The 26,234-nt window shown below is 51.9% G+C and overlaps 1 protein-coding gene across 1 annotated transcript; it reads left to right on the forward strand.

Moving 5' to 3' along the window:
• Window positions 1-1,296: 1,296 nt before the first annotated feature.
• Capn11 (calpain 11) lies at window positions 1,297-25,032 on the forward strand. The gene is made up of 22 exons (XM_042266002.2): window positions 1,297-1,403; window positions 7,253-7,503; window positions 7,748-7,817; window positions 11,168-11,286; window positions 12,719-12,852; window positions 13,052-13,220; window positions 14,690-14,773; window positions 14,865-14,950; window positions 15,143-15,217; window positions 15,391-15,554; window positions 15,750-15,928; window positions 21,142-21,153; window positions 21,461-21,672; window positions 21,955-21,994; window positions 22,083-22,148; window positions 22,233-22,290; window positions 22,394-22,458; window positions 22,702-22,770; window positions 23,163-23,241; window positions 23,337-23,453; window positions 24,423-24,481; window positions 24,597-25,032. The coding sequence occupies exons 1-22, from the start codon at window positions 1,388-1,390 to the stop codon at window positions 24,621-24,623; spliced, it is 2,151 nt and encodes a 716-aa protein (XP_042121936.2). The 5' UTR covers window positions 1,297-1,387; the 3' UTR covers window positions 24,624-25,032.
• The last annotated feature ends 1,202 nt before the right edge of the window (window positions 25,033-26,234 follow it).

The raw sequence follows: 26,234 nt of genomic DNA on the forward strand, positions 1-26,234 counted from the left end.
TAGTCTGCATGGGTGAGCAGGCGCACCGCATCTTCCCTGGAAAATCCTATTGTCTGCCACTGTGTCCTGGACAGACCTTAGCCCTGACCTCGCTCACCTGTTGTAGCATGCCTCCCTGCCCTGAGGTGGGGGTGGGAATGCGGTTCTCTTGGTTCTACTATAGGGAGTCTCCTCATGGGCCTCAAGTTCTAAGCCAACTCCAAATGCTTAGGGATGAGAAATGAGGTAAGACTCAAAACCGTTCACAACAAGGGTGCTGAGGAGAGTCCCTCCCCGGGGTGGAAGGCTGCAGTGGAGAAGGCCCAAGCCTGCCTGCTCCTGGCTCCTGGCATCAGAACTCGGGTCATCGGGAAGAACCAACAGTATTTGGCAAACAGTGCTTAACTCTGGTCTGGGTCCTTCAAAGACCCCAAGTTTCTCCATGACCTCTTAGTATCCTGCTGGCTGCAGGTATGGGAAGCAGGAGGGGAGGGCCCTGTCCCCTCCTAACGGATGATAGGTAAGGGCTGAGGCCTTAGGCTCAAACCCTGGCTCAGCCCTTTACCTGCAGAGTGACCCTGAGCAAACAGTATCACACCCCTGGACCTCACCTATGAAATGGAGTAGCAGCTCGCATGTGCTCAGTTGGTGGCGTGCTTGCCTAGCATGCGCAAAGATGGATTCCATCCCCCCAAGGCGTGAACTAGGTGTGGTGAGCACACCTGTGACCCCAGGACTCGGGAAGCAGAGGCCCTCAAGATCAGAAGGACAGGGGTCCAGGAGATGGCCCAGCAGGTAGAGAGAGCACTTGCCGTCCTGACCTGAGTTCGAGCCCCGGAAGCCACAGTGGAAGGGAAGAGGAGGCTGTCAAAAGCTCTCCTCTGATAGCCACACGCGCGTGGCATATGGAGGAGGCGGAAGCAGGGCCGGTAACACAAGTCCGCAGTCTCAGCACCTGGGAGGTAGAGACAAGGGGGACCCAGGGTTCAAGGCCTTCGCTATGAAGCAAGTTTGAAGCTAGCCTGGGCTACATATCTCTAAAAAAAAAAATGTGAGGGAAGTAAGACGTGAGGACATGAGGTCGTGACTCTTTTGTAAATGAGAAGCTTTTCAGGGTTAAATGTGCAGGCTGAGGGGGTAGGAACAACCGTCCAGAAACCTTAGACTGACGGGGAGGGACTCGCCCCAGTAGGGACAGGCCTTGGCCCTGGCAGATCAGAAGGGCCAAGTGAGGAGGAGGGAACAACGGAGGCAGCCATTAGACCCCTGACTGCAGACTCCCCCTGCATTGGAGAGTTCTGGGTGGGGGAGGGGCGGTCTCTGCCCCCCTCCCCCCCCAAGAACCTTCAACTGTCAAGCCCTGTGCTAGGTCCTGCTTGCACTAGGAGTTCACCTGATAGCCCTCGGCATGCTGTACTCCCCAGGTAGGCACCCACGGGGCCGGCCCCTTCTATATACTAGGACGTTCCTACAGAAATGCGAGCTGTGTTCCCTGAGACCTCAGACAGGGTACAGCCGGACCTCTCTCAGGCTGGATGCTCTGAGGGTAAAAGCTGGGCTTCCTTCTCGTGGGTAGAGCGATGTCTGATACCCCTCAGTCACGGCTGTCTGCAAAGGGGTTTGTGTAAGGGGCCCCCATCGGCCATTAGAGATACGGTAAGCCAGAGGGAACAGAGGAAATCTCCCAAGCCTAGAAAAGTGGCCTCCTTAGTCCAGAGACCTGAGGTCCTAAGACACAGCAGAAGCAAGCTGCTCGGATGAAGCCTGAGCTCTCCCCTCAGATCCAGGGCGCACTGGGAAGGAGAGGCTGAGAAGCTGGTCCTTTGGGTAATCAATCCAGCTTCAGCAGCAGCAGAGGCCTGAGGCTCAGCTCTGGCCCTCCCCCTCGGCCTGTGAGAGGGGAGAGAGCTGGATTCATATGAGGACAAAGGCCCCTAGACTCTGCCTCCCAGCTTCTGTGACAGGCTAGTGACCTGCCTCCTGGATGTTTAGGCTTGAAGGAGACCCCAAACCCCTAGAGTTTTCTGAAGCAGTATCTCAGTTTCCTCCAAGCTCTGGAGAGCAAACTATCCATAAAACTATGGGTTCCCTGATTATAATGTAATGGTTTCAAAAATCCCTGGGAGTGGGCCCGAGGGGGGCTCCGGGGTTAAGAGCCTAAACTGCTCTTGCCTAAGACCCAAGTTTGGTTCCCAGTGCTCGTGTGGGGTGACTAACAACCACCTGTAACTCTGGCTCACAGAAGATCCAACACCCTCTGTGGGCATTTGCATTTATGTACACGTACACATAATTAATATTTTTTAATCACTGACAGCAGCGGTTGGGATGTAACTAAGGTAGTAGAATGCTCTAATGCATGAAACCCTGAGTTCCATCCCCTTAAAACCATAAAACTGGATGTGAAGACACAGACCTGTCATCTGAACACGCAGGAGGTAGAAGTGGGGGGATCTGGAGTTTAAGGTCTCCTCAGCTACATGGGGAGTCTGAAGCCAGCCTGGGTCTATATGAGACCCTGTCTTAAAAAAAAAAAAATAGTATTCATATTCAGTGTTCTTACCACAACAAAAAGTGTGTGAGATAGTGTATCATATGTTAATTAGCTCAACCGAGGCATTCCAAATAAACAGATTTGGGGGTTTGGGAGGCATTATTCTTGTTCTTTTGTTTCAGAGACTAAGTTTTACTATGTGGCTGAGGTCTCAAAAACAGGATCCTTGCCAGTAAGGTGGCTTATTAGGTAAAGGTGCTTGCCACAAAGCCTGATGACCCGAGTTCAATCCCCAAGATCCACAAGGTGCAAGGAGAGAGCCTACAGCTTGTTCTCTGACCTCCAGATATATGTGGTCTGGTACATGTATGCTCACATAAAAAAATAAATAAATAAGTAAATAGATATAATCAGCAGGATCCTCCTGCCTCAACCTCACAAATGCCAGGTTACAGTAATGTGCTACCACATTCTTCTTAGATTTAATTTTTCAAAAATCTACAGGTCCCTAGTCTGATGTGGGTTGCACCCCACCTTGACTTTTAGTCTGATGGAGGAGGCAGTTTCCTATTTTTCAATACAGGTTTTCTCTGTGTAGCCCTGGCTGTCCTGGAACTTGGTCTGTAGACCAGGCTGGCCTTGACTCAGAGATCCGCCTGCCTGTGCCTCCCGAGTGCTGGGATTAAAGGTGTGACCCTCCACTGCCCAGCATGGTCATGTCTCTTAAGATCTCCCATAGTTATCTGTCTGAGCTTCTGCCTGCCTCATCTGTCTGTCTGTCTGTCCCACCTTGCCCCCCTCCCACCAACCCATGTATTGCATGAACCTTTCAAGTTCATGACGTCACCGAACACCTACGCGCCCCAGATAAGACCCCAACAAGAGGCCAGAGTCTAACCTGGGCTTGTTTCCGGTGCACTGGTGAGAAGTTACTCACAGGGGCATCTCTGGAGAGTCTCACCCTAGCGCGGATGACAACTTCCTGGTGGCTACACAGACGAGCCTCCCTTTAACCTTCCACGTTTACACACTCTGGTACTTCCCAAGACCACATGCCATTGGCACAGAATTTCAATCAGCTGGCTAGGATGTGCAAGAGGGAGTGGCCAGGACCTCGGTGAGGATCCAGCGGCCCTGGGAGACCCTTTCCTCCATGAGGGAATGTCTACAGGCGCCACCTTGAGGGCCCACTGCCAGTGGCCACAGCTACTCTGATGGGGATGACAATGGTTGCTGTACTTGGACACAGGGCCCCACAGCACCATGGCAAAGGACCTGGGGCAGCTGCCTTCTCTAGAGACGCTTGCCACAGCAATGGTAGTGGGAGCCAGGTAGAGCGTATGACTCCCCGCTGTCCACACTAAGTAACAAGCTCAGACACGGGGGACTTTCATGGGGATTCTAACCGTTGCTGTCAGTATAAGAAACGACTCTGGGGGGCTGGAGAGATGGCTCAGAGGTTAAGAGCACTGGCTGTTCTTCCAGAGGGCCTGAGTTCAATTCCCAGCAACCACATGGTGGCTCACAACCGTCTACAGTGACATCTGGTGCCACTTTTGGCCTGCAGGCTGAACACTCACTGTATAATAAATATATAAATAAATAAATATAATAAATATATAAATAAATAAATATAATAAATAAATAAATAAATCTTTAAAAAAGGAAGGAAAGAAGGAAAAGGAAGGAAGGAAGGAAGGAAGGAAGGAAGGAAGGAAGGAAGGAAGGAAGGAAGGAAGGAAGGAAGAGGAAGGAAGGAAGGAAGGAAGAAAGAGAAAGAAAAAGAAACGACTCTGAGCTGGGCAATGATCCTGGACGGAGCCCCCAGGGAAATAGAGAGGTAAAGCCGCACCTTCTCTGGGCTGGGCTGCCCCTGATGATGTTCCAGTCCTCTCGGATGCCAGCCCCTTCTGTGACCCCTTCTGTGACCCTCCAAGACCTCCAGCAGAGGCTGAGCCCCCCTCAGTCCCAGCGCAGCCATGGCAGAGGCCTCCCAGGGTGGCCCGAGTGCAAGGCACCAAGGGGCTCACTTCCCTGTGTGGATGGCCTGAGTCTGCCCCAGATTCCACAGCCTCTGCAGAGCCACTGACGTCCCAGGCTGAGTGACCGTTTGTCCACATGGAGGCAATGCTGTCCCAAGCATGGTAAAGCAGTCAGCTCATGTGGGCTCCGTCCACTACACGCCAACAGCTACCACCTCGGTTGTGGTGGCAACCAAAAGCCTCTCTAGACATGGCCAAGAGACCTTAGGCTAGGTGAGGCAGTCTCCCTTGCTGAGAACTTCTGTCCATCCCTCCCTCCCTCCCTCCCTCCCTTCCTTTTTCCCTCTCCCCGGTCTTCCTCCTCTTCCTTTCTTTCTCTCTTTATCTCTTTCTTTCTTTTTCTTTTTTTCTTCCTCTCTCCCTTTTTTCCTTTTTTCCAGACATGGTCTCACTATGTAGCCCTGGCCCGGAATTTGTTATGTAGATCATCAGATTTGAACTCACAAAGATCCACCTGCCTCTGCCTCCCAAGCCCTATATTTTTGTTGTTGTTATTTTGTTATTAAATATGCACGGATGCTTTGTATGCATGGACATCTGTGCATCATGTGAGTTCCTGGTGCCTTCAGAGGCCAGAAGAGAGAATCAGATCCCCTGGAACATCAAGTTGCAGATGACTGTGAGCTATCATGTGGGTGCTGGGAATTGAACCTGAATTCGCTGGAAGAGCAGCCCCTGATTTTTTATTTTAAATTATGTGTCTATGTGTGGGTATGTGCACATGGGTGCAGGTACCCAGGAAGGGCAGAAGTGGGCTTCAGGACCTCCGAAACGGAAGTTGCGGGTGATTTATAAGCTCCCGTGTGGGTCTGGGAACCAAGGCCGGGTCCTCGGAAGGCCAGCAAGCACTCTGAACTACCCAGCCATCTCTCCAGTGCCCGAGTCTCATTTTCTGAGACACCTCTGCCAAACAATGCTCTCCAAAGGGGCCCCGTGGCTTCCGGTCTCCCTGGCCGTGCTCAAGGGGCCCCAGTCTTCACTTCGCTCACTGTGCCTTGTCATCATCCCTCCTGTCGCCTGTGAGTAGGATGGATGGGGCGGCACTTGGTGTTCTTGACCTTCTGAAAAATGTCCAGGCCACTTCTGTTTGTTTTCTGGGGCGAGGTGTCATTTAGCCAAGGCTCTCTGCATGCATGATGCTTGCACTGTGTTTGGTCCTGGAGAGACGACTCCACAGTCAGGAGCATTCGCTGCACAGTAGTGGGGACCAGAGTTTGGATCCCAGCATCCCCGTGAGAAGCCGGTCACTTGGCAAATGTCTGTAACCCTAGCTCCAGGGTTCTGACACCTTCCGCTCCCCCAACACACGCAAACACAGACAGGTGCACATATAAATAAAATAAATCCTTTAGATTTATAGGGCTGGAGAGATGGCTCAGCAATTAAGGGCACTGGCTGCTCTTCCAGAGGTCCTGAGTTCAGTTCCCAGCACCCACATTCGGTAGCTCACAACCATCACCTACTCCAGTCCCAGGGGATCTGGTGTCCTCCTCCGGCCTTGGTGGACACTGCATACACCTGCCCAGACATATATGCAGGTATGACACCCATACACATTTTTTTTTAATTAAATAAGGCTGGGCATGGTGGTACACACCTTTAATTCCAGAACTTGGGAGGCAGAGGCAAGAAGATTTCTGTGAGTCTGAGGTCAGCTTGGTCTACACAGTGAGTTCCAAGCTAGCCAGCACTACATAGTAAGACCCGATAGATAGATAGATAGATAGATAGATAGATAGATAGATAGATAGATAGATAGATAAAATAAATGAGTATTTAAAATAAATGGGGCCAGGTGGTGGGGGCACATGTTTTTAATCCCAGCATTTGAGAGGCAGAGGCAGGCGGATCTCTGTGAGTTCGAGGCCAGCCTGGTCTACAGAGTGAGTTCTAGGACAGCCAGGGCTACATAGAGAAATCCTGTCTGGGGGAGGGGGAGAGGGAGGGTAGGAGGCAACTCAATGGCACCAGCTGCTCTTACACAAGATCTGGGTTTGAATCCCAGCACCCACATGGTGGCTCACAGCCATCTATAACTCCAATTCCAGGGGATCTGATCCCCCTTCTGACCTCTGTGAGCATGTGGTGCACAGACATACACTCAGGCACACACACATACACACAAAAGTGAATAAGTACTGTCTTAGTCAGGGTTTCTATTGCTGCAACAAAACACCATGACCGAAAAGCCAGTGGGGGAGGAGAAGGGTTTGTTCAGCTCACACTCCCACATCGCTGTTCATCACTGAAGGAAGTCAGGACAGGAACTCACACAGGGCAGGACCCCGGAGGCAGGAGCTGATGCAGAGGCCATGGAGGGAACTGCTTACCGGCTTGCTTCCCCTGGCTTGCTCAGCCTGCCTTCTTATAGCACCAGGGCCACCAGCCCAGGGATGGCACCACCCCCTGAGGACTGGGACCTCCCCCATGGGTCACAAATGGAGAAAATGCCTTACAACTCCGTCCTCTCTGATGGCTCTACCTTGTGTCAAGTTGACACACAAAAGCAGCCAGGACAGTATGAAAAACTAAAAACCTCTGTGGCTGAAGAGGATCGGCTCCTGACACCCCTCCCAAACACCTGCTGCTGCCACCCGCCCGGCTTCAGTACCCTTTTTTATTTTTGGTTGTGAGCCTAGCCTTTAACGGCTGAGCCATCTCTCCAGCCCTTCAGTGCCGTTTTAAATCGGGTTACTTGGGTTTTTTTTTTTTTTTTTTTTTCTTCTTTACCGAACAGAGCCCATTTTTAATGAGAATGGAATGGTGGCCTTCATAAACAGTAACAGGCTCAAGGCCAAGGGCGTGGGCCAACACCAAAACGCCCGCAACTACAAGAACCAGAACTTTGAGGAAATTCGAGCAGCGTGTCTAAGGAAGGGGGAACTGTTTGAGGACCCCTTCTTCCCTGCTGAGCCCAAGTCTTTAGGCTTCAAGGACCTGGGCCCCAGCTCCAAACAGGTTCAGAACATCTACTGGCAGCGACCCAAGGTGGGCACTGGGAACGGGGAGGGCCCGGTGCCCTCAGAGCTGGGGTGGTTCCGAACATGCTTCCGTCAAACCTCCTCGTTTAACCCTAGGCTGGCACCCAAGCCTGGCTATCGTAGCCAAGCCGTGGTCAAATGGATCCGGGTTCCCCCTACTGCTCACCTAGAGCTCAGAGGAGCGCGGGAGGGCGGATGGGGCCCTCCACCCCTCGACAGACACCGATGACGCTCTTGTTCCTTCACCACAGGATATCACGCATAACCCCCAGTTCATTACGGATGACTTCTCCCCCACAGACATCTGCCAAGGGGTCCTCGGTGAGTGGGGAACCACGAGCTGGCCTCCATGGGGAGAGCGGGGAGAAAAGGATTGGGATGGGGGGCTACGGCGGGGCTCTCAAACCTGGAAGCCTGGGGCTCCCTAGGCTCCACCCACCTCTGTTTCCCTGTCCCTCCCCTTCCAAGAGATGACCTTCCGTAGGAGGGTCACGTGTGTCCTCTGTGTCCCTTCTGTATCTGCTGCAGTCTGGTTTGGGAGTAAGTTGGGGTGGTATAGCAGATATTTTTTGCTGCCTAATGTATTACCCAAGGCTTAGCAGTCGGAGGCGGGTGGAGAGATGGCCCACAGTTAAGGGCACTTGCTACAAAACAGTGAAGACCAGAGTGCCAAGTCCAACACCCAAGTACCAAGTCCATCATCCAAAATACCCGAAGCTCCAGCTCCAAGGAATCCAGCGCCCCCTGCTGGCCTCCATGTGCACAGGCATGTGCCTGCTCCCGCCCCCAGGCCACCACATGTGCACTCTCAGACAGACACACACAGACAAAATAAATCTTTTTTTTTTTTTAAGTTTCAAACCAGGCACGATGGTACCTACCTAGGGAAAAAGGGGCAAAAAGGTCAGGAGTTCGAGGCCAACCTGGGGCCACATGAGACTGTCTCCAACAACCAGCAAGCATTTCTCACCTCACAGGCTCTGTTGGGGAACCTCAGAAGCAGAGGTGTGGGGCTGGCTCAGAGTACCTCCTGAGACTACTGCTGTGGTCAGCTGCCCTGTGGGGCCTGGTCCTCTGAAAACTCGGCTGGGTCCAGGGCTGCACTGTTGAGATACCGCTGCACGGAAAGCCCCAGGGGCTTTTTGTTTATTTGCTTGTTTTTATTTATTTATCGAGACAAGATCTCACTATGTAGCCTTAGCTGGCAGAAAAGTATGTAGACCAGGCTGACCTTGAACTCATAGAGATCCATCTGCCTCTGTCTCCCAAGTGCTGGAATTAAAGGTCTATGCCACCATAGCTGGCTCATTTATTTATTTTTTTACTTAGCATGAAACCCAGGGCCTTCAGCTAGGCAAGCATTTCACCACTGAACTATAACATGCCCTGTCCCCGGCCCACCTGATCCTCAGGTACACACACACACACACACACACACACACACACACACACACACACACAGTAATGTCCACCATGTTTTGTTAGGAACAAGCCCTGAATGTGACCCATACTCAAGAGGCAAAGGATTATGGGGCTGGGTGTAGCTCAGTTGACAGATTATTTGGCTAGCATGCATGAATCCCTTAGTCTAATCCTTAGCGTCACATAAAACTGGGTATGGTGGCGTGTACCTATAATCCCACAATCTAGAAGAGGCAAAAGGATTATTCACAAGTTCAAGGCCAGCCTGGTCTACAAAGTGAATTCCAGGTTAGCCAAGAGTCTAGAGACCTTGCCCCCCCCCAAAAAAAAGAGTATGGGCAATTTAAGGTATCCCCAGCTATACAATGAGTTCAGGGCTAGCCTGGGCTATAGGAGACCCTGTCTTTAAACAAACAAACAAACAAACAAACAAAAAACCTGGGAATTGGGCCCTATCTTTGAGGAGACAAAACTCAAGTGTTTGTCATCTGTCCCAGGTGGTAGGACTTCTTTAGTCTGGGCCATCAAATAATGGAGCAATGGAGTCACATGACCCTGCCCCAGGTTATCTCCTCGCCCCTAGCTGGTCCTGGCTTATAATCTCTTCCCACCCCGTCAGTGCCAGGGCAGGCATCAGGACCGCTTTATTTTCTATTTGTGGCAGGGGAAAGGGCAGAAATAAGTCTAGCAAGAGGCCAAGGAACACAGTGGCCTCCGTGGCTCAGTGGCCCGAGGGATGCTGGGTACAGGAGGAGGAAATGAGGGTTGTGCCCTTGTACTGATGATGACTGCAGCTGCCCTCCAGAGCCCAGAGGCCACTAGTCATCACAAAAACTCTCTAGTGCATGAAAGCTTGGCCAGACCCTGGAGGCCACACAGCAACCCCCATTACCTGGCCTCTCACTGAGAGCTGACCCTGGGGGACATGGCAGTGGATGGCTGAGGCATGGCACTGTGCTCCCGTCTTCAGCTAGCTCCAGGGCTCACAGTGGGATAGAGTCAGAGCTCATCATCTCCAGTAGAATGTGGGTGATGGGACAGACATCTTTCCATTTTCAGATTTAAAACACTTTTTAAATTATTAATGTGTGTGTGTGTGTGTGTGTATCAGAGTATGAACACATATGTGTCTGGTGCCCTCAGAGGCCAGAAAAGGGCATCCAATCCCTTGGAGCTGGAATTACAGGCGTTTGTGAGATATCTGATGTGGGGGCTGGGACCTGAACTCTGGCCCTCATGGTAGAGCAACAAGTGCTCTTAACTCCTGAGTCGTCTCTCCAGTCCCACGACATCTTTTTTTTTTTTTTTTGGTTGATTGAATGGGTTTTTTGTTTTCTTTTTGCAATTTTTCTTTTTAATTTTCATATATGTGTTTCTGTATATGGGTTTGTGCATGTGAGTGCAGTGGCTATAGAGGCCAGAAGAGGGCGCTGTCAGATTCCCTGGAGCTAGAGTGACAGGTGGTTGCAAACTATCTGATGTGGATCCCAGCCTGAACTCAAGTCCTCTGAAAAGCAGGACGTACTCTTCACTGCTGAGCCATCTCTCCAGCTCTTGATTGGTTTTTTTGAGACCAGGTCTCACTTTGTAGACCAGGTTGGTGACAAATGAACATCTTTTTAGCCGTCACCACCCAAATGCTGAGATCACAAAAGTTTTCTAGAGAGACATCTTGGGCCTTTGGCCGCTACTCCAGCACATTCACAGGGTGGAATGAGACTCACGAAGAAGGGTTACTGGATATGTGCAACAGGTGGGACTCTTCCTGAGAGCAGGATGCTATGCAGCCTGCCCGAATTCCCCCAAACCAAAGTGTGTTACCCCGATTTGTGACTCCCTTGACTGGACAAATTCATGAGCTCACTGTCTGAGCTCTGCCTCAGTTTTCCCATTTGGCTCTTTTCCCAACTTCTCAGTGAAAAGGCAGAGGGAGCCGGGTGGTGGTGGTGCACGCCTTTAATCCCAGCACTCAGGAGGCAGAGGCAGGCGGATCTCTGTGAATTCGAGGCCAGCCTGGGCTACGGAGTGAGTTCCAGCCTGGGCTACAGAGTGAGTTCCAGGACAGGCTCCAAAGCTACACAGAGAAACCCTGTCTCAAAAAACCAAACCAAACAAAACAAAACAAAACAAAGAAAGACAGAGGGATCTTTTCTGGGGAGACCTGTAGGGCTGCTCCTCTGACTGGGGATCTGGGGCCTCCACACATGTGGGGCTGCTCAAGGAGCAATATCTGCCTGCCTGCCTTTAAGGGGACTGCTGGTTGCTGGCCGCTATCGGCGCCCTTACCACGTACCCCAAACTGCTGTACCGTGTGGTGCCCAAGGGCCAGAACTTCAAGAAAAACTATGCTGGCATCTTCCATTTTCAGGTGAAGGGAAGCGGGGAGGAGAAAGGGAAAAGGGGAGGAGGGAGGGAGGGGAGGGAGGGAGGGAGAGAGACTGAGTCACCATTCTATTGCTGTGAAAAGGCACCATAGCCATGCTAACTCTTATAAAGGAGAGCATTTAAGTAGGGGCTGGCTTACAGTTTTCGAGGTCAGTCCATTACCATCACGGCAGGGATCGTGACCTCATGCAGGCAGATATGGTCCTGAAGATTCGGCTGAGAGACATGTCCTGGTCCAAGGCAGCAGGAAGCGAGGACTTCTGGGCTTTGAAACCTCCAAGCCCACCCCCAGTGACACACTTCCTCCGGCAAGGCCACACCTCCTAACCCTTGTGAAATAGTTGCACTCCCTGGTAGCTGACATCCAAATACATGAGCCTATGGGGGCCAATCTTATTCACACCACCAGAGAGAGAAAGACCATGTATGCACTTACTTTGTTTTTCAAATACAACACCGATTGGGGTGACTTTTCAACTAATCTTCAGAGAAATACCTGCTTATGAAAGAAACCATGTAAGCTAATTTTTTTAAAGTTCCGACGAAAATAATTAGCGGCTTGTGCCTCCCTTCCAATTCTCACTGTGACTGTGTGTCCGTGTCCACGTCTGTGTGTTCACATGCACGTGCTCCTGCCCAGGAACACGTTACATAGGTATCATGACACTGAAAATCTCCACCATATAATTTATATGACCCTTGAACTGATACAGGAACAGTTCTGAGTGTCATAAAACAGGAAGAGGATTTTAAGATCTGAAAGCTCAGCCTTCAGCTACCTTTTATTTCTCAGGATAAAGCCTCAGTCTAAAGGTGGGTGGGGTCTTCTTTCTTTCTTCTTTTTCAATGATTTATTTATTTTTATTTCATGTGCGGTAGTGTTTTATGTGTATGTACATCTATGTGAGGGTGTCCAATCCCCTGAAGCTGGAGTTGCAGACAGTTGTGAGCTTCCATGTGGGTGCTGGGAATTGAACCTTGGTCCTTCGGAAGAACACCAGTGCTCTTAACCACTGAGCCAAATCTCCAGCCCCATGGGTAGGGTTTTCTTGACGCTGGGGCAGGACCCAGGTTTAAGGGTGGAGGTGGGGGAATAGAGCGAGATTTTTAGGGCTTTTGTGGACTTTCTCTTACATATTCTAAGAGTGACTGGGCCTTGATCAAGGTGGCTCAGGGGATAAGTGCACTTATCCCAAGCCTGATGGTGATGGATGGCCTGAGTTTGATTCTTGAAACTCACATAGTGGAAGGAGAGAAATCATACACACACACACACACACACACACACACACACACTTTACAAAAATCCCCGTATGAGTGACTATTGCTAGTATGTTCTTGACTTGGCCACCAGGCGGCGCTCTGAGGACAGCGTTCACCAGTGTGCAGACAAATGTCCCTTTGCCACCCCACAGCTTTGGCAGTTCGGGCAGTGGACGAACGTGGTGGTGGACGACCGACTGCCCACCAGGAATAACAAGCTGGTGTTCGTGCACGGCTCCCAGCGCCAGGAATTCTGGAGCGCCCTCCTGGAGAAGGCCTATGCCAAGTAAGTGGTCCAGACCAGGAGCCAGGACTGACCTTCAGGAGCCTGGGCTCGGCCGCCGAGGACCTTGGGCCACTCACTGAGCCAGGGGAGGAGACAGGGCACGATCTGGCACGTCTCTCTTCCCTCACCATTCTTCCCGACGGCTCCCTCCAAAGCACATCTGCAGCCCGGGGCTCAACAGCGCCCTGTCTGCCTGCAGGCTGAACGGATCCTACGAAGCGCTGGCGGGAGGAAGCACCATAGAGGGTTTCGAGGACTTCACCGGCGGCGTGGCCCAGAGCATTCGGCTCCGTCAGCCCCCTCACAACATGCTAAGGCTCCTCAGGAAAGCCCTGGAGAAGTCTTCCCTTATGGGCTGTTCCATCGAAGTAAGCCAGGCTGGGTCAATAAGCACCCGACAGATATTTATTCAAATAAATAACTGTACCCAGAATGCTTCCATACACCAGCAGTTACCTGGGGGGAGGGAGTTATTGAAGAGGAGGAGGAGGAGGAGAGGAAGAAGGGCTAGTCCCCACAAAGCCTGCGCACTAATGCTTGTGGCAACTCGACTCACAACAGTGAAAACAGCGATCTAGTTGTCCTTCTGCAGGCGAGTCACAACAGTCGTCTGGTTTAAAAAACTGATTGTTGGGACCGGAGAGATGGCTCAGCGATTAGAGCACTGACTGCTCTTCCAGAGGTCCCGAGTTCAATCCCCAGCAACCACATGGTGGCTCACAACCACCTGTAATGAGATCTGGCGCCCTCTTCTGGCCTGCAGGCATACTTGCAGGCAGAACACTATACATAATAAATAAATCTTCAAAACAAAACACCCAATTGTTATTCCCCACAGAATAGAAACAACAGCAGCCCCAGTAAATTGTAATCTGCTTCTATATGACCTTCTGTGATGGCAGCATTGTCCTGGACAGATTAGTGATGTTCAGGGGAGGAGGGAAGGGAGGGAGGAGGGAGGAGCCTGGCTGCAGAGGCCATGTGAGAGATGCTTGTATTAAGAACATGTTCTTGCCGGGCGGTGGTGGCGCACGCCTTTAATCCCAGCACTCGGGAGGCAGAGCCAGGCGGATCTCCGTGAGTTCGAGGCCAGCCTGGGCTACCAAGTGAGCTCCAGGAAAGGCGCAAAGCTACGCAGAGAAAGAACATGTTCTTTATCTTGACTTTGGTGATGGATCTATGAAACCACATATGTGATAAAATTGCACAACCAATCACAAATGACCAATGACAAAGCTAAGAAGAAGGGGGGGCTGAGGAGGTGACTCAGTGGTTAAGAGCACTGGCTGGTCTTCTAGAGGTCCCAGGTTCAGTTCCCAGCACCACACGATGGCTCACAACCACCTGTAACTCCAGTTTCAGGGGATCCAATGCCTTCTTCTGGCTTCCTAGGGCACCAGGCACAAATGTAATACACAGACAAACATGCAGATAAAACACTCATACACATAAAATAATCTGTTTATTTTAAAGACAGTGACACTCAGTGTCTCTCTCTGGCCATCCCACGTGTGCACATACACCACACACACACACAAATAGGTGACTGCTGTGGTGTGTGTGTGTGTGTGTGTGTGTGTGTACACATATATGTAAACTATAAGCAAGGTGTGGTGGCTCCTGTCTATAATCCCTCCAGAGGCTGAGGCAGGAGGATCAGGAGTTTAAGAATAGTTGGATAGTCATGGTTACATAGGGAATTTGAGACCCTTAATGCCATGTTAAACATCTCCATATGGATATATAGTGTGTGTTATGAGTCACATAAAACAATGGCTTTCTTGGGATTTCCAGACCAGACCTCAAATGCCATCCATCCCTTCCTCCTTTTCTGTAGATCACCAGCACTAGTGACTTTGAAACGATGACCCACAATATGCTGGTGAGAGGACACGCTTACTCAGTGACTGGCCTTGAGGACGTGAGTGCAGGCAAATGGTGTCCCTGGAGAGCCACAGGTATGTGAGGGCCACCACCCGCCCACGTCCTGAACTTCCACGCCTCTCCCCCAGGTCTACTACAGAGACAAGGTAGAAACCCTGATCCGGGTCCAGAATCCCTGGGGCCGGATTGAGTGGAACGGAGCCTGGAGTGACAGGTAGATGCCCTGACCCAGGGGAGGGGAACAGAAGACACAGCAGGACCCACGTGGAAGCCAGTGTCACAGTGGGACCAGCCCTTGTCCCCATGCCGCTCCGTTTACCGAGCACTCTGGAGGTGGCCCTCAGAACGTCCCTTAGGGAGGAAGAGTGACTGACTGCCCTTCCCTTCCGCTGTTTTCTCTCTGCAGAGCCAGGGAGTGGGAAGAGGTGAGTGTGGACGTCCAGCTACAGCTGCTACGAAAGAAGGAAGATGGGGAGTTCTGGTCAGTGAGGCTTGGGGGAGGGGGGCGGGGGTCCGACTCCCCATACACCTCCCTCACCTCCCGCACCATCCTCTCCACTGGACCGGCAATGGGGAGGTCCCTCCGCAGTCAGGGGCTGCAGGTGTGCCCGCGGACTGTGCCGACGGACAGCGCTGCCTGCTCTCCCACCCCAGGATGTCCTATGAAGACTTCATGAGCAACTTCACGCTCCTGGAGATCTGCAACCTCACCCCTGACGCACTGTCTCCCTTGGAGCACAAGAGCTGCTGGCACACGACGTTTTATGAGGGCAGCTGGCGGAAGGGAAGCACCGCGGGCGGCTGCCGGAACAACCCCGGTGGGTGTGGGCAACCTGTGGGCACGAGGCCCCAGAGTCAGGGCGGACGAGGGCGGAGTCAGTCGGATGCCACGGCCTTCAGGGAAGGAGGCAGATGTATGGCGGGGACCTCGGTGCACCCGAGTCACGGACGGACGGACGGACGGACGGAAGGCCCTGCCCCAACATAACCACCTCGTCCTGCATCTCCCACAGAGACGTTCTGGAGCAACCCCCAGTTTAAGATCTGTCTCCCGGAGGAGGACGACCCAGAGGACAACTCTGAGAAGAGCGAGGTGGTCTGTACCTGCCTGGTGGCCCTGATGCAGAAGAACTGGAGACATGCGCGGCAAGAGGGAGCCCAGCTGCTCACCATAGGCTTCGTCATCTTCTCGGTGTGCCTCCGGGGTCCCCAGCCACTGTGCTTCCCCCCTGGCCCCTCTTCTTCTTCTTCTTCTCCTTCTCCTCCTCCTCTCCCTCCTCCTCCTCCCCCCCTCCTCCTCCTCCTCCTCTTCTTCTTTCTTCTTCTTCTTTTGCCATGTAGACCAGGCTAGCCTCAAACTCAGAGATCCACCTGCCTCTGCCTCCCCAGTGCTAGGATTGAAGGCGTGCACCACCTCTTAAGACCCTTCTTCCCCAGGACCCCTGTGAGAGTCAGCCCCCAAAGCCACACAGCCCTGGCGCAGGCTCTCTCGCTCTCTCTCTCTCTCTCTCTCTCTCTCTCTCTCTCTCTCTCTCTCTCTTGTCTGCATACATGTTTGCTTACCACATGCATGCCTAACACCTGCAGAGATCACTGGAGCTGGGGTTACAGATGGTTGTGAGTCACCATGTGGACTCTGGGAATCAAAGCAGGCCCTCGGCGAGAGCAGCCAGTGCTCTTCATCACTGAGCTAGCTCATCAGTCCGGCCCTGACTCTGTTCCCTTTTCATAGATTTCTTTGTTTTATTTGTCTTTGGAGACAGGGTTTCTCTGTGTAACCACCTTGGCTGCCCTGGATCTCGCTCTGTAGATCAGGCTGGCCTCGAACTCACAGAGATCCGCCTGACTCTGCCTCCCGAGTGCTGGGATTAAAGGCGTGCACCACCACCACCTGGCGGTTTTTTGTTTTGTTTTGTTTTTTTCTATTAACCTACCACACCAACTGCCCTTTCCTTTGTGGCAGGCATCACCCCAAAGACCCGGTACATGACACTTATTATTGCCCTTAGCGGACAGGAAGGAGACTGAAGGCAGGCGAGATGAGGTGACCACACTTGCTCACACACTGAAGGGGCAGAGGTGGAGGCTGTGTCCCAATTCCTGAACAATGGTCTTCAGCAACACCCCCACCCAAATGTGGCCCCAGCCACTCCAAAACCGCTCACTGCAGAGGCCAAGAGGCGTCCCCAGTCTGGGTTTCTCAAGACCAGTCATGATTTGCAAGATCCCAGACATGCCCGTCTAGCCATTCCCTTATGCACTCAACACGTAGGGAATACTGCGCAGTCTCCTACTGCACGCCAAGCCCCTGGCCAGTCCCCGGGCACTCAGCAGTGAACAGAAGCAGCGCTGCTCACCGGCATGTGTGCCAGCCTAGGCTCCACCCCAAGGGGAGACTAGAAAGGGGGTGGAGCCAGGGCTGCTTCTCCTCTGTGGCTAATACACTCTTCCCAAGACAGGAGGGGCCAAGGTTTGGGGCCAGAAAGGAGGCTCAGCGAGGAAAGGCATTTGCCTCTAAACCTGACACCCTGACCTTAGTCCTCCAGCCCCAGGGAGGAAGGAGAAAGCCTACTCCCTCAGGCTGTCCCAGCAAGCACACACTCACAAAGTAAATAAAATGTGGAAAAAAAAAAAAAGTCGAGGTTGGGGGCTGAGCACTTATAGCTCTTCCAGAGGACCTGAGTTCAGTTCCCAGCACCCACAGGGTGGTTCACAACCTCAGGAACGTCCATACAAACACAAAGGCAACACATTCACAAACATAAAATAAATCTAAAAAAAATTTTTTTCAAGACAGACTTTCTCTGTGTTGTCCTGGATCTTGCTCTGCAGACCAGGCTGGCCTCGAACAACTCAGAGATCCACCTGCCTCTGTCTCCCAAGTGCTGGGATTAAAGATGTGTGCCACCCCCTGGCTCTGAAAAGAATTTTAAAAGTCCAAGGTCACTGCTCGCTTCAGCCGCACACGATGATACGAAGAAGCTTAGCGTGGCCCCTGCTCAAGGATAATGAGAAAACTCTTGAAGCTGTCCTTATTTTTCCACACTGAGGAGCAGAAAGTTGTGGTGAAAGAATTGAAGGCACAAAGTCAGAAAGATAAAGTAATAAAATAAATATGGAGCTTTTTAAGTAATAAAAATCAAGCTTTGTTCAAAAAAAAAAAAAAAAAAAAAAGTCCGTTAAGTAAGTTCAAGGGAGACTGTCCCCAGCCTGGGTGCCCTAGCACATCAGCTAGGATAAATGTGCTACGCGCCTATAAACTGTGTGCTGGCCTGTCTGTGATCTTAGCACTCGAGAGGCAGAGGCTGGAGGATTATCACGAGTTGCAGGCCAGCCTGGTCTATACAGCGAGACCCTGTCTCAAAACAAGATAAACAAAGGTGTTCACAAGCCCTGCGGTGGGCCCCATCCCTAATCTGTGTCTGTTGGTCTAACTGAATACCATGGGCAAGCTAATTTATAAAGAAAGGAGATCATTTAGCCGACTACCCCGTCAGTCCGAGAACACGGTGACGGCATCTGTTTGGCGTCTGATGGCGATTCTCCTGCTGGGTTGTGACATACTAAAGAGCATGATGAGAAAAGCCAGTGCTCCATTTTGTTTTTTGGTTTTTGGGTTTTGTTGTTGTTGTTGCTGCTGTTTTGAGACAGGGCCTCATGTAGCCTAGGCTGCCCCCCTGATCCCCCTGCTTCTGCCAAGTGGTGGGATTATAAGCATGCACACCACATCTAGCCCCTCTCTCTGTCCTCCCTCCACCCCTCTCCGCTCTCGTTCACCTATGCATGTACGCACCAGTCAGTTCTTACTTGCTACCTTCTTGGGTCACGGTCTCTCTATGTTCCCCTGCTACACAGGCTCCTCCAGGCTGGCAGGTCTGTGAGCAGCCAGTGTTCCTGTTGTCCCCGCCTCCCATCTCACCACCTGAGTCCTAGGACTGCAAACGTGCACTAGCCCATGTGACTCCCCAACACACACACACACACACACACACACACACACACACACACACACACATACACACACACACACACACACACACACGGTTTTCTCCTTGTAGCCCTTGCTGTCCTAGAACTCCCTCTGTAGACCAGGCTGTCCTGGAACTCCCTCTGTAGACCAGGCTGTCTTAAAACTCCCTCTGTAGACCAGGCTGACCTGGAACTCCCTCTGTAGACCAGGCTGTCCTGGAACTCCCTCTGTAGACCAGGCTGACCTGGAACTCCCTCTGTAGACCAGGCTGACCTGGAACTCCCTCTGTAGACCAGGCTGACCTGGAACTCCCTCTGTAGACCAGGCTGACCTGGAACTCCCTCTGTAGACCAGGCTGTCCTGGAACTCCCTCTGTAGACCAGGCTGACCTGGAACTCCCTCTGTAGACCAGGCTGTTCTGGAACTCCCTCTGTAGATCAGGCTGTCTTAAAACTCCCTCTGTAGACCAGGCTGTCTTAAAACTCCCTCTGTAGACCAGGCTGACCTGGAACTCCCTCTGCAGACCAGGCTGTCCTGGAACTCCCTCTGTAGACCAGGCTGACCTGGAACTCCCTCTGTAGACCAGGCTGTTCTGGAACTCCCTCTGTAGATCAGGCTGTCTTAAAACTCCCTCTGTAGACCAGGCTGTCTTAAAACTCCCTCTGTAGACCAGGCTGTCCTGGAACTCCCTCTGTAGACCAGGCTGTCCTGGAACTCCCTCTGTAGACCAGGCTGTTCTGGAACTCCCTCTGTAGATCAGGCTGTCTTAAAACTCCCTCTGTAGACCAGGCTGTCTTAAAACTCCCTCTGTAGACCAGGCTGACCTGGAACTCCCTCTGCAGACCAGGCTGTCCTGGAACTCCCTCTGTAGACCAGGCTGACCTGGAACTCCCTCTGTAGACCAGGCTGTTCTGGAACTCCCTCTGTAGATCAGGCTGTCTTAAAACTCCCTCTGTAGACCAGGCTGTCTTAAAACTCCCTCTGTAGACCAGGCTGACCTGGAACTCCCTCTGTAGACCAGGCTGACCTGGAACTCCCTCTGTAGACCAGGCTGTCTTAAAACTCCCTCTGTAGACCAGGCTGACCTGGAACTCCCTCTGTAGACCAGGCTGACCTGGATCTCCCTCTGTAGACCAGGTTGGCCTAGTTTTTTAAAGTGGGTTCCAGGAGTGCTTGCTTCAGCAATACATATACTAAAATTGGGGGACGTGGGTTCAGGGGTTGAACTCGGGTCACTAGCCCTGAGTGGCAAATGCTTTTGCCCACTAAAGCCATCATCCTGGTCCTTTCCTCCTCCTCTTATAGAGCCACTAATGCCATCACAGGCCCAGGCCATTACTCTCATGACCTCATCTAATCCAAAATCATCTCCAAATGCCATTGACACGTGACCTTGGTATTTATTAAGTTCCCATGTAAGTTTTAGAATGACAGACACCCAAACCTTGGCGATCACCTATTTTATTTGATCTGATTTAATTCATCTTGTGCGAACTTATTTGAAAATACAATTTTTTTTTTAATTTAATTTGGTTGAGACAGAGTCTCTTTATGTAGCCCTAGATGGCCTGGAACTGTCTATGCAGACCTGGATGGCCTCAAACGCACAGCGATCTGCCTGCCTCCACCTCTCATATGAGGGGATCAAAGGTGTGCACCACCACACATGTAAGATCTTTAACTTTGAATTATGTGTATGTGTCTCTGTGTGGGTATGTGCACACAAATGAAGGTGCCTTCAGAAGCCAGAAGAATCCAGAGTTCAAGGCCAGCTTCGGCTACATAGTTAGAGACCGGCCTGTCTCTAAAAATCAAAACAAAACAAAAATTAGTGATGTAACTCATGTGCAAGAAGTCCTGGGTCCTGTCCCCAGCAATGCATGAGACCGGGCACTGTGGCACACGTCTGTTATCCCAGCACTTGGGAGACGGAAGCAGGAGGACCAGAAGTTTAAAGTCATCCTCTGCTACATGGCAGATTCAAAGCCTGGGCTACGGGGGTGGGGATGGGGGGCAGACATTCCAATGTATTTGCTCCTCAGTTTCAGTAGCCACCTACGCCATTCCTGTAGGTGACGCTCCGTGAAGTGCCATCCTAGCAGCACACTCTTGGGCTCACATCCCAACGCTCTTTGCCTTTTAGCAAACCATCCCTGCCTCTCTAGGACTCTATCCCCTGTCCTTAACCCAGAGTGATAAAAATCTGCCTTTGTAAACTTTGTGCAAACTGTACTTTGAAATCCCAAATGGACAAATTCTTAATGCCAACAGCCTACATCCCACCCACCACCATTGCTCCAGTGCCCTGACAACCCCAACCCAGGCTCACACTTGTGCTCACATGCTCATGCGCACACACACGGTGCACACTCACATAGTTGAAGGCTAGAGCCCCTTCACCGCCCTGAAGATATGACCCTCTCTTTTCTTTTCAGGTCCCAAAGGAGGTACAAAAGGCTTACTCCTGGGCAGGTGTCCAGCTCACCCCTGGCTGCATGTGGGTTGGCAAGGGGGGTGATCTGGAGAATGGTTCTGGGGAACCCTGAGTTAGGAGTCCAACCCCTACCACCCAACGGTGGGAGTCAGGGAAGGGTGAGACCATACTGGGGTTTTTGACTGCATGGGAGGAGTCCAGGCCACAGCAATGGTACTCATACCCACCACCAGTCCTGCCCCCCAAATGGATCACCTTGGGAGATGCACCCTCCTGGCTCTCTTGTGCTAGTACCGTACCCACCTCCAGGGTACATACAGTTTCAGAACCTCCAGGACATCCATCTGAAGAAAGAGTTCTTCCTGAAATATCGGGACCACGGCTTTTCAGAGATCTTTACCAACTCACGAGAGGTGCACAGTCATCTTCGGCTGCCGCCAGGGGAATACATCATTATCCCCTCCACCTTTGAGCCCCATAAAGACGCTGACTTCCTGCTTCGGGTCTTTACGGAAAAACACAGTGAGACCTGGTGAGGGCTGACCTCACTTTGGCGAGGTTCCCTGCCCAAGGGATGCAGGATGTCAGGTTCTGGCCCCTCCTCCAAGTCAACCCTATTTTACACTCAGGTCAACTGAGGCATGAGGATGTGAGGTCTAAATTGGTAATAGAAACAGTAAAACTAGAGCCCAGCGTTGATGGATTGTTCAGTACTGCTCCATATGCAATGACAGGACCTTCCCCGGGTCACCTCATTGAGAACCCCATCTCGCTGGCCCCCAGTCACCCCAAACCTTCACTCTCTTATGCCCAGGTTGCTGGATGAAGTCAACCGGGCTGAGCATTTCCAAGAGGTAATAGAAAGCTTTGAGATTGAGGGGTCGAGGGTGTGAAGGATGTTTTTGAGACTGGCTCCCTCCCTCCCCGGCTTCTCTTCCCCAGGAGACCATCTCTGAGAAGGATTTGGACCAGGACTCCATCCATTTGTTTGAGATGGTGGCAGACAAGGTGAGAAGGCCAGGGGCAGCGGCTGAAGGGAGGTGGCCATTGGGCCCAAGGGGCAGAGGAGGTGATTGCAGTCTCTCCTCCTAGGACAAGGAAGTAGACATGTATGAGCTTCACAAGCTCCTCAACAAGCTGGCGAATAAATGTAAGCAGTCCACCCCACCCTCAGAGTCCATCCCTACAACGGTCACCCATGTCCCACACAGCATTCCTTCTTCTCTTCTTCCTCCACCTTGCCTCCCTCACAGTCAAGAACTTCAAGACTAGAGGCTTTAGCTTAGATGTCTGTCGCCGCATGATCAACCTCATGGATGTATCCTCCTGTTCTTAACCACTACTTCCCATCTTCTCCGCTGCCCTCCAAGGCTGACTCAGAAGTGGCCATCTCTCCAGCCAGCCTCAGGACCCTCCTTTGTGATAGGGGTTAGATTTGGAGGGTAGCTAAAGATTCCACTTCTGGCTGTTAGTATTCAGGAACCCCAAGCCTGTGTCCAGGCCTTCTGTTCCCTTGCCCTTCAGATGCCTTTTCACTTTTATCCTTGACTAGTCCCTCTAGAAAGATGGAACTGGCAAGCTGGGTCTTATGGAGTTCCAGATCCTGTGGAAAAAGATCAAGAAATGGACGGTAACGAGCCCTAAAGAGACAGCCAAGAAGGGTGGGAACTACCAACAAAGCCATTACAACTGAAAACAAACAGAGACACACAACACACACACACACACACACACACACACACACACACACACACACACACACACACACAAACTGGTTAGTAACCGTATAGCCTGGAGTAGTGATAAAGGGTGCCTGCAGAATGCACTGGGCAGGGTACTAACATCCCCTTACCAAGGGTTAACCCCTCAACCACGAGAAGACAGGAACCTTAGAGATTCAAGTGGTTGGTCAGGGTGGTGGGGCTCCAGGGTCTTGGGCAGCTGTATAAGTCAGTCATACTGCACTATTCTCTTATTTCAACCACCATGCTACACATGCGGCCCGATGACATCTGTCTCCAGGACATCTTCAAAGAGTGTGATGAAGACCGCTCTGGGACCTTGAACTCCTACGAGATGCGCTTGGCAATAGAGAAAGCAGGTGGCCAGGGAGCATGAGGCTGTCCAGAGACAGGGAGCTGGGAAGTCAAGTCTGGGGACCTGAATTCTGCCTCCCGTGCCCCATCTGTCTCCTAGGCATTAAGATGACCAATAAGGTAACTGAGGTGGTGGTGGCTAGGTATGCGGATGATCACATGATCGTGGACTTTGACAGCTTCATCAACTGCTTCCTGAGGCTAAAGGCCATGTTTGGTGAGTGCGGCACCTGCCCCCCTCCAGCTTAGGCCAGGCCAGCCTGGCTTGCTCCCACACCCCCTCACCCTGTGGTCTTTCTGTAGAACCACTCCCACACAGAAAACACAGCAGACCCAGGTTCAAATCCACAACTTGCTGGGGCCGTGCCTATTGCCTGTACCCCGATTCCTTTCTCTAGAAGATATGATAACGAATGGTAATCCCAGGGGCAGAAAAATCAGGAGTTCAAGGTCATCCTCAGCTACAGAGTGAGCACGAGGCCAGCCAAAAGACCCTGTCTCAAAAAATAAGTCAAAATCAAACTATTGTCCCAAGGATGGATGGGGTGGCCCATATTTATACTACTTGAAATTTGGGAAGTTGAGACAGGAGGATCACAGGTTTGAGGCAACCTCAGTGGCCAGGCGGATCTCTCTGAGTTCGAGGCCAGCCTGGGCTACCAAGTGAGCTCCAGGAAAGGCGCAAAGCTACACAGAGAAACCCTGTCTCGAAAAACCAAAAAAAAAAAAAAAAAAAAAAAGACTTTGAGTTAAAACAAACATTAGGGAGAGCAAGCTGGCTAAGTATATAAAAGTGCTTGCTGCCAAGACTGGAGACCTGAGTTCGATTCCCAGGGCCCACGGGGTGGAAGCAAAGAACCAATGACCACCAGTTGTCCTCTGACCTCCACAGGTGCAAGCTGTGACATGTGGTCACCTGCATACCCCTCCCACACCCAATATATAAACAAGTGTAAACCAATAATAAGTCAGTGCTGGTCCCATCTCCCCAGTGCTCTAGTGCAGAGTAAATGAGTCTGGGGCAAGCGCTCATAACCGGGCCTGGCTCTTAACCAGTTGTGACGTTTCATTCCTGATGGGCAAGGAATAACTTCCTATCTTCCCAAGTTTCTCCTTTTCGGGGGAGTGGGTCATTTAGACCATCATCTCGGCACTAACCCCTCACCCCACCTTTTTCTTAAAACAGCATTCTTCCTATCCATGGACACCCAGAAAACTGGTTCTATTTGCTTAAATATGGAGCAGGTACGTGGGAAGGGGTGGGGAGGTGGGTCGGGGGCCACACATGGTCCCCACCCCTCTAGTCCTGTCCGCTCTCCATCCTCTGCAGAATGCCTTCCTTTCTCTGCTCTCCTTCCAGTGGCTGCAGATAACCATGTGGGGGTAGGGAGATCCGGAGCCTGGCCCCCTCCTTCTGCCGGTGGTGCTCCAGCCAGGATGGTGGGTGCTCCTTGTCACCCTTACTCTCCAGTGCCCCGGACAGTGTTTACTCTGTGCCCAGGCTCCGGGCTCACGGGAGCTCTAACCCCCAACCTCACCCCACCCACCCCGAGCACTCTCATGCTCTGAGTGTTTTGACTGAAAATTAGGTGGACTCCTCCTCCTCCTCCTCCTCGGTTTTCCCTGGGGAAGGCAGCCTTGCGGCCAGCTTGGTATCTCCATATGCTATCAACTCACGCCTGTCTTCTTGCTGAGAGGATTTTCCATGGCTCCTCTCCTCCCCACCCCACCCCCACCCCCGCCACGGACATTATTCTAATAAACAGGACATGGTTTGCCACTTCCTTGACACCAAAGAGGGGATCCACTGTATCTCTGGGAAGCATCTACAGATGTGTTTGTCACAATTGCTAAGGGGCACTCCACCGTCCCAGGATGCTAAACACACCCCAGTCCCATGCCTATGAGAAAGTTAGGAACTATTAGGTGGGTTGAGCCATGTGGGGTGAGGGGCACCACTGGACCAGCTGCCAGCGAAGCCTGAGCTTGGAAATGGCAAAGCCAGAGGCTACAAGGCCCTGAGCCGACTCTGGCCTCCTCTCCCTCAGACTGGAGCCCTTCCAAATACGGCACTGCCGGGCAAGAGCCAGCCACCAACAAGCCACACAAGGAGGGGTCCCTTCTGGTGTGAGACTGGAGGTCTCTGTTCCTGCCGCTGCACAGGCTCCTCTAGGCCCGCTGGCCTGGGAGCAGCTGCCGTTTCTGTTGTCTCCCATCCCCCAGATCCCCACCAAAGGGCACTTGGCTTGCAGATGTGCACCACCTTATCCGGCTTTTTTGTTTTGTTTTGTTTTATTGTTTTTTTGAAACAAGGTTTCTCTGTAGTTTTGGTCCCTGTCCTGGATCTCGCTCTGTAGACCAGGCTGGCCTTGAACTCACAGAGATCCGCCTGGCTCTGCCTCCCGAGTGCTGGGATTAAAGGCGTGCGCCACCACCACCCGACCTTATCAGGCTTTTTAAAGTGAGTTCCTGGGATCAGACTCAGGTCATCACGGAGTGGCGAGGGCTTTCCCCCACTAAGCCATCTTCCTGGTCCTCTCTTCCTCTTTCAGAGCCAGAAATGATGCCATCATAGAACCTTCCTCTCATGACCCCAGCCTCCTAGACAGGACTACCTCACTTCCCTTAGAAACCCGTGTTCCACAGAACAACTAGAATCCTCTCTGGTCCAAAGGAAACTCCGTTTCCCCAAATTTTGGTGGATAGGCAAAAGCCAGCGTTCCTCAGGCACTGTGAAGCCAGATCCCCTCTACCAAACCGAGCAGAAGGGACAAATGTTTACCTGGTGCCTCTTAGCACACCCAAGCTCGTGGTGGCCTCCGGGCTCCCTCTGTATCCCAAGTGCCTGTGACACATGTCAGAGTCCACACTGGCATCCTGACTCTTCTCAGGTCTTTTTACGCCTGCCCTCTCCCCAAACGTCCTCCGGCTCGTGGGCTTTCCTCCCCTGCTTACTGTGAGCTCTCCTCATCTAGCCCTGCTATTATGGCTGTCTCTC

This window comes from Peromyscus maniculatus, chromosome 21 (assembly GCF_049852395.1).
Source record: "Peromyscus maniculatus bairdii isolate BWxNUB_F1_BW_parent chromosome 21, HU_Pman_BW_mat_3.1, whole genome shotgun sequence".
In the NCBI taxonomy this organism is placed as follows: Eukaryota; Metazoa; Chordata; class Mammalia; order Rodentia; family Cricetidae; genus Peromyscus; species Peromyscus maniculatus.